This window comes from Eleginops maclovinus, chromosome 4, assembly GCF_036324505.1.
Source record: "Eleginops maclovinus isolate JMC-PN-2008 ecotype Puerto Natales chromosome 4, JC_Emac_rtc_rv5, whole genome shotgun sequence".
In the NCBI taxonomy this organism is placed as follows: Eukaryota; Metazoa; Chordata; class Actinopteri; order Perciformes; family Eleginopidae; genus Eleginops; species Eleginops maclovinus.
This window is the reverse complement of record NC_086352.1, coordinates 26,642,320-26,650,677: the sequence shown is the minus strand read 5'-3', so window position 1 is coordinate 26,650,677 and position 8,358 is coordinate 26,642,320. Positions and strand designations below refer to the sequence as shown.

The 8,358-nt window shown below is 39.3% G+C and overlaps 1 protein-coding gene, 1 long non-coding RNA gene and 2 other non-coding genes across 6 annotated transcripts in view; all 4 read right to left on the bottom strand.

The window, feature by feature from the left end:
- Positions 1-997: 997 nt before the first annotated feature.
- On the bottom strand, positions 998-4,204 carry LOC134862701 (uncharacterized). The gene is made up of 6 exons (XR_010165540.1): positions 4,066-4,204; positions 3,623-3,700; positions 3,162-3,246; positions 2,306-2,437; positions 1,659-1,771; positions 998-1,513 (listed from the first exon to the last, which is right to left on the bottom strand). It is a non-coding gene; the product is annotated as an uncharacterized LOC134862701 (long non-coding RNA).
- Positions 2,524-2,635, bottom strand: LOC134863954 (small nucleolar RNA SNORD67). Its single transcript, XR_010165767.1, has one exon. It is a non-coding gene; the product is annotated as a small nucleolar RNA SNORD67 (small nucleolar RNA).
- Positions 3,455-3,568, bottom strand: LOC134863952 (small nucleolar RNA SNORD67). The gene has a single exon (XR_010165766.1). It is a non-coding gene; the product is annotated as a small nucleolar RNA SNORD67 (small nucleolar RNA).
- Positions 4,205-5,163: 959 nt separating the features above from the next.
- Positions 5,164-8,358, bottom strand: part of lrp4 (low density lipoprotein receptor-related protein 4) — a 108,715-nt gene continuing 105,520 nt past the window's right edge. For 2 of the 3 annotated variants that reach the window (XM_063882050.1, XM_063882051.1), the window contains exon 38: positions 5,164-8,288. In XM_063882050.1, coding sequence (XP_063738120.1) covers positions 7,947-8,288 — 342 coding nt within the window. In that variant the 3' untranslated portion in view covers positions 5,164-7,946. The remainder of the gene's footprint in view (positions 8,289-8,358) is intronic. The other variant, XM_063882052.1, reaches the window with a different exon arrangement.

Here is an 8,358-nt window from a genome sequence, read left to right as displayed (position 1 = left end):
TGTATAAGAGTGTCTCTGTCTTTTTCAAATTGTACTTACTATCCTAAGACCAACTTACTAGAATGGTATTGTCATGTTCTTACTGTTCATGTGATAAGTTGTGACTGTGGCTGGTGCTGTGGTCCTGAGTCCTGGATCGAGAGTTGGGGCTGTACCCGTTGCTGTGATCACGCCTGACGCTCACCTTACTACTTCTTTTATGGCTGCCACAGGATTGCTGACATCCACCTGGATTCATCGTCTTCTTAGTTATAGACACATGCATTTTCCAGCTCTTGTGATCTTGCCTTGTCTCTTACATTGTTTAATGGAAAGTTTTGGTGATGCAACAAATATCCCTATGACCTTAAGGTGAAATCTTAGTAAAATTAGACACTAACCGTGGTTTGGTCTGGTCAACTGTGTAAAGGATTTTCTAAAGAGCTAGACTACCCTCTAGTGGTCAAAGACAAAATCAACACTTTAGTAGCCAGTTTGAAATCCGGCAAATGTGCTTAGTGGTAAAAGCAGAACAGGACTGTGTCCCTTTGAAAAGAAAATGTTATAAAACAGTTGTGAGTTTATTAAAACCAATAGATTTTAAGTGTTACAATAAAGGTTAAAGCCGTTAAATCAAGAACGCCATTGAAATTCAAAGCGCTAGATAGCTCGAGTATCAATGAATAATCAGCTGAAATTTAGGTCATTGGAAATACTGTAACATATTTCAGCAATAGGCTTTGCCAGAAAACTTAACTATGATACCTTCTTTGAAACTTTTGAGTTTTGCTTTTCAAAAACAAGCCAGAACCTTAATCAGGACGCTCTTTTCTTAACTTTCCAAAAGGAAATGTCTTCGCCATCTTTATAAAGCATCAATCCTCAATTTTTCCATCACCACAGACAAAGCAATGCTATCACAAGCAACTTGTCAGTCCCACAAAGTAAAAACATTGATTTCTTCTTGACCTAATTGAAAATATAGCAGATATGCAAACTTTTTTTTAATCAAACATATTTTATTACAATTATTTGAAATTCATGTCAAGCAACAAGCTTCGTTAACTGGAACTACACGCACACATCAGCAGGCAGAGACCCACTGATGGCTGACAGAACTACAGGAAACATGCAGATATTTAAGATGAGATGCAGCCACTGATGATGCAATACAATCACAAAAACTGTAACCCCTTCAGAGGAATCCAGACACCTCCGCCCCTGCCACTGTGAAAGCAATTACTGGGAGGTACACAAGAAAAAACATGTTGGAACAGCTTGAAGGTATGACAAGGCCTACAATAAATAACGATAGCTTTGTACATCATCATTACAGCACGTGTCTGGAACGTAACAGTGAAGCCCACATGTTTTTGAAAATGAGTAAAACTGGCTCCCCCTGTGTTGCTGTCGAGCTGCATGAGGTTTCCCGGGGTACACACTGTGGATGCTGTGAATGACATGCAGGTGCAGTACCGATCATGTTGTTGAACGTCACTTCTGACATGCTGCTCTTCTCCAACACCCCATTAACCTGTGAAGGACAGTAAAGACACACTTATTAATTCAGAGTTTAAATATTTACAAGACTAGAAATCAACCATTTTCCCCAAAATAAAAATATTGTTTGGTTTGAAAATGTTTCACCTTAATATTCAAGTTGTAAAACATTCCCTCACCTGTGCAAAGACCTGCTGTCTGGGTCAAGTCTTTTAACTAAATCTTGGATTTTGCATAACGGAGGCAGATTTGGGTCACGATGAAATGCAACAGGAAGCACAGCAGGTACAGCCTAAAAACAGAACAAGTCATCAATGTGAAAATGAAAACAAAACTGTCAAAGATGGGCATTTGTAGTTGGCATCATTGCTTTATTTACCAAAACTGTAACTTGAGCCTCAAATCTTTTTTGGATACAAGGCACAGGGTTCCTACAGCTTGAGGCCAGTTAGAATTCATTTAAATTATGCTCTAAGAAGGAAATTAAAGAGCAACATTCAATAACAAAGGTGATTGCCTAATCTGGAACAGGTACTGCATTAGCAAGACTTTGTGTCCATATCCTATTCTCCTATGTGTAAAGGGTGAGGTCAGTCCCTGGAAAATGCAGCAGGCAGTTGGGACAATAATACACTTTGTGTATGCGAGTTACCTTCTGGCATGAGGTCAGTAAGTTCACACATACAATTGATTCAGAAAATCAGCAGACGTCTCTAGAATTCTGGTAGTGATTCGAGCAGCTCAAAGAGTAAAGCTTTGCTCTGACTTTCTAAACCGATAACAAAAAACTATCAGCTCTCCATAACAACACAAAAGGTCAACTTACTATTCATCCTCACCAGCTCTCGGGTTGGATTTCTTCCACCCATTATTGGGGGAATCTTCTGCTGTTCAGTTCATTATGTTGATGGCTCAACCACCCTGCTTAACCACATCCTTGAAGTCTCCCATATTCAGACTGGAAAAGTTAGAGAGCAGAACAAAAACACTTCAAAAATGGGATGACAAAACATTCAGGCCACTGCTTTCTCTGCTACGTGTGGGTGTGACTCAGATGGCCCCTGTGCACATCGGCTGTCTCCACAGGAAGTCAGGACAGGTCAGCTGCGCCACTGCATCAGCAACCCGACTTATAGTGCAACTCATCATTGACACACCCAACATCTCTTAAAAACTTGAAAATTAAGGCATTTTAATTTTTCTTTCCCTGAATCCATGTCACGACATTTCTGTTTCATCACTTTACTAAACTGAAAGTCACACAAATGAAAACAATGCAAGAGTAACTGTTGTTCTGCACCGAGACACCAAAGTAATTATTGTGCTTTTCCATTTATAGTGAGAGTCTGATAGGCCTGAAAAACACATAAGGAAAATAAGTCTCTTCTAGTGATAAAGCAAACTAATATTAATAAAAGTTGCTGTATTGACTTTCACAACTGATATGCTCTCCCAACTATTTTCTTCAATTTAGCATGAAGCAATACATTAGCTGAAAATCGGGCCACACATATTAGCCAATAAAATTGATTTATAGAAATCAGTGAGATTGAAGCCAATGACACTAAATATGGTAACTGGCCCTGTTGGTGACTTGCTAATTCAAAATAAGTTAGGAAAACTTGGACAAAAATGAGAAAAATATATGATATATGACGCTGGTGGCACATCTAAATACCAACCTGTAGACATGAAGGAGCTGATCTGTGTCAGGGGGGAGCTCGAGAAATGCCACATCATCACTCCATTTCCAGATAGGTCAGTCGACTGGAAAACATGCCACAATTTGAACAGAAGTTAGGGTTGGTTGTTGTTCAGATGTCCATTAAATAAAATAATTTAACACAAAATGATAAATAATTGAAGATGTAATCGTACATGAGATATTTTTGCGAGAGGTTGCTTAATTTGCACAATGTTTATGTCATGTCATGGTGTGCATATGTACAGAATACACATGTATGAAAGGTGGAGGGTTGAGTCAGATGGCCCCTGTGCACACAGTGTGTCCTCAGGATGGGTCGGGTTGGGGTACTGATGCCACTGCACCAAACACCCCAACTGATCAGTGCAACTCATCACTCTCACACCCAACACAACTGAGGAAGGACTTCTGGAAACACTATAAAGCAGGCTGATTTACCTTGTGTTGCGGTTTCAGATCGACAGGGAGCATCAACAAGCTGCATCGTGAGGGCTTCATGCTAATGAGAAGCCAGGCCTGCGTACACAACACACCACACAAGAAGCTAACGTTAGCCAGAGCCATGTGAACAAAACGTGGTCAATCTCCCCACGCCAGTCCGTCGTGAACAACGTTAATGTAAAAAGCAAAACTGGCTAATGTGTCAATGTAAGGGACTGCAATGGTTGGAGAGTGACACGTATTTCTCTTCAACGTTGCAAACAAACAGTAACACGTTGGTTAAAACCTTTGTATGTCTATGGCTAAAACAAAAGGCCCAGCCAAAGCGGCTTAGCTCTTGTGTGTTTAGCATCTAACATTCGCTTCCGTTTCTAAACGCCATCACACACTGTTCATACTAAAACAGAACAGTCAACCAAAACCACCTCACACAAACTCACCTTAGTTTGTATCCAGGCTATTTCTTATTATTAGATTAGTTGTATTTGTTGTACTCTTCGTAGCTGATCGTGTAACTCACTGGAATAGTGCGTTTAAGAATTTGTACGCGAGTGCGTTTTGTTAAGCTAACCTCTGATTGGCTCAAACCCTGGAACGACAGTCTACGTTTATTGGACAGTTTAATATTTGTCACGGTTGATCAACCAATGAAAGGTTTATATCGTTCAGACACAAACAATGGCACACAAACGCCTCACGTGTTTATTCATAAGAGTAAAGGTCACAACCATAAATGGATTTATTTTTAATTTAATTGGAGTTGTTGTAACTTAACTTCACTTGTAACTTATATTTTTGCCCTCACATTTTTTAAAATAGAAATACACATTTTTACTTACCTACTCTTTTTCAGCCTGGCTGTGCTGTTAATGGATTGCCTTTTGTAAAATATATACATATGCATACAAAATACATATACATAACCTAGAAAACGTTTACAAACACATCCTGAGTATGCCATTTAATCATCTTGATGTAAATATCTTTTTATTGACATCACAATATATTAAACCTACAAGTTGCTGTATTTTAAAAATATTTTTCAGTATTTTTCTATCTTTTATACAAATTCTAAGCTACTGATGTCATCTGGTGCTTGCCACATTTATTTACCTGTTTATCAGTTAAAAGCAATATATACCATTAGTTGAGTGTGCAGGTCGTTATAACTTGTTTTTTGTATGGTACAGTATGTTGCCTGGTATATTTGTGTTTTGTTATTGTGTTATTTTCTGGTCCACCTTGTTTCCTTTCAAAGAGTACTTTATGTTTCAGGGCCAAACAGCTTTTTGGTGGGACATTAAACATTTTTACTGATTCACATTAATCACTCCAATGGAAGCCTCTTAAACAGCTGGCCATCGCAATGGCAACTCCATCAGCAAGCCACTCTTGGAAGCGTGTCTTGCTGGTGTGCATCTTTTCTCCTCTTTGTTGTCTGTGATTATCTGCAGAGGCTCAAATCAGCATTTTTCTTTATTGCTTCATGAGTGTTGTGCCTGATGAGGAATAAGTACATAGACGAGCGAGCAACATGATTCATTGAAATGCAAATGCAATTTTATATTAAAAGATAGCAAAGGGATCATTCACTATATCACACAACACAGCTTGTTAGTACTGCCATGGAAATACATATACAGTCTTTTCATATTTACACATCAAGTGACAACCAAACTGAAATCATAAATACCTCTTTTTTGTTAACTTTACAACAGCTATATGCGACCAGCATTTCAGAAGATAAAAGAGCACTATTAAATAACTGGCATCTTCCCTATCATTTACAAGGCTTGGAAACACAGTGGTTAAAATAATCCAGCAAAAACAACAACAAAAATGTTCTTCTCCAGTGAGTAAAATTAATACAAGTCTAAAAACGGTCATGAAATCCCTTTGTACAAAAGACTATACAACTTAATCAATACAATATTTTCAACAGAAATGTTTGCTTATATCTGCATGATAAAATCTGTACAGTTTTAGCATTCCTGCAGCAGAGTTGGAGGGACTGTGAGCCGGGGTGATTGGTTACTGGGTCGCTGTGATGCTCGGTAGGCCTCGCCTCAACCAACCGACAGAGACCGTAGTTATGTAGCTGCCACGACCCTCTCTCATTGGCCTCAGTGCTCGTCTAGCAGCAAATCAGCAAGTTGCTGAGCTTGTAGCAGATACTTCAAAATACATGGTTCTATAAACTAACCGATATATTTGTCAATATAGTATTTCCTTGTACCATACCTCAACAACAGACAGAATGGTACTCTAAAGTTAAAGCAATGCATAACATATTGTATTAAATTCATTGTTCAGTAAGTTGTCAGTGATATATTTCTAAACTATAACCCTCACTGTCTGATGGGGTCAGACATGCACAGTGTTCCTAAGTTACATACATGTATGTGTTATACTGTACTGTGGCAGATATTGCAAGTACACCTCTGCATTACAGCTCTAGAGCTGATGAAGCAAAACTGAATTAAAACAACAAATGTTCATTAGCGTTTGGCCATGCAGATACTTTTGGGTGCCAGGTTTTTTTAGTTTTAATTTCCACATTTTCAATTTCCCCTTACACAAAATATAGACAAGCAAATAGAATGTGTGTGATTTATGTCCTAGAAGTAAGAACACTTATTTTAAAAGGTTACATTTATGTATAGTGATGGAAATTTCCAAACATATAACCATAAAACACCATCTTTCTCAACAGAAAAGATGATGTTCAGTTTATATTTCAATTATTTTAAAGGGATTTAAACATTAAAAAGTAATGTTTTGTAGCAGGCTTTCAAAATAAACCAAATTTCATTCAAGCCCTAGGCTGTTTTTAGGTCAAAAAGGAAGGGATGAGAATCGGGCAGAATGGCGTATAGATTCTTATTTAGAAGGATTATTTTACAATTAATAGGTTGGTGGGATGACATAAAATGATAATATGGATTGACAAGGAAACATTAACGATGACAATGCACAATACACACACACATTTCAGGGAGGTATTTGTCCCTATTCAGCGACAGTAATTTGTTGTTGTTAAAGAGCTTCAAATTTTAAGAGTAAGTGCTGTTGTAGATAATCATATATTTTTTACCATGAACTTGTCCCAAATTGTTATAAAAAGACCAATTAAATTAACAGCTAATGAGACATTAGATTGGGAAAGTAGTTCAAAAACGCTGTGGTTTGGGAAGAATAAATCCCAAAGATGAACACCTGGGTAAATAAAACCACAACTATCTGCATGGCTAAATAACCCTAGCTTTAAGAAAATATGTTTTCTGTCATTGTTGACGAAAAAGTAAAAGAGAATATCACAAACGTGTGAGAAAAACATTTTTACAGCTTAAAGGGGGAAAAAGAACGAAATGTTTGGCACTTAGGCTGTTACTTTATCGAGGCTTCCTCTGCTATGCCCGAGGATGAGCAATTGTTGAATTGAAATTTAAAAGAAAGAAAAAATAAGCTCCTTTCAGGCTCATTAAGCTAATGGTGAAGGGACTTCAGCAGCCAACTGAGAGAACCGGCTACAGTACATCTTTACCTGTTGGAGGCTGTAAAATAAGGAATAGACACTGAGGGCCAGTCGGTAAATTCAAAGGAAAGAAATATCCTGTAATTAAGATTCCTATTGAAGTGTAAATGCTGAAAGAAGCATGGAGACTCTGTGAAGCCCCACCCTTTGGCACTGACATAAATACAACTCTTGAATACCCGGGTTCTAACAAAAACACTCTCGGCATCTTCTGAAAGTCAGCAAACCAACTCCACAAGTACAAAAACGTTCATAAATAGAGTTCATAAAGACATGAGTGGCATTAGAGAGAACATCGCGGTAACGTCGTCCAGGGAGTGTGTCGTTCTAGTTTTATCCAGAACAAAAAAACAGTTCACAAAAATAAAAAGTTGTACTCAGAGAAGCGTTTGTTGCATTGAGAGTCTGCATCCTTAAAAAAGGCTCCAGATTACGCTTGTGTCTCTCTGTTCATTTCCTCCCCAGTTGCTTATTCCAGCATGCTCATTAGTTTATCATTTCGCCTGAAGGCAGTAGCACTCAGGGCACTGCGTGTGTGTGTGTGTGTGTGTGTGTGTGTGTGTGTGCGCGTGTGTGAGCACAAGTAGGACGGAGCCCCAGATACAGAGACACGAGTTGTTGTTTTTTCAGGAGCTTAGTTGTGTGTAACCAGTTCATTTGTACCATAACTCTACGTATGCAACTGTTACTGTGTTTGTACCTATCTATCTTTGTACCAGCTATAAATACAGGTGTGTGCATGAGTGTGTTAGGTGATGGAGGTTGAGATGAAGTACAGAGGGCTCCTCACACTTCGCTCTCGGTGGAGGGCTTGCGTGTAGAGACCCAGCCAGTGTCGGGCAGGCTGTGCTGGGCGTGGCGCTGCGGGGTGATGGCTGAAGGGGTCAGAGTGGTTATGGAGGAGCATTCGGATGCTTCCTCCTGGAGGAGCTGCTCCGTTTCGCCGTCGTCTAGCGAGGCACTGCTGGCCTGCAGAGACACGGTGTCTGTGCGCATGCAGGTGTGCAGGCCGCCTCGGGATGGCTTGATCTGTTTTAGGTCGTCCCAGTAAAGCTCGTCATTGGACAGGAGACACACTCCCTCCACTATGCGGATCTTCTCCTTGGTGTAGCCTCCGTCCACTCCCCCCTGGAAAACGAGAACCGAGTAGTTAGTTAGAGGGATGGCCTCTATATGAGAGGATTCAATTTGTGATCAA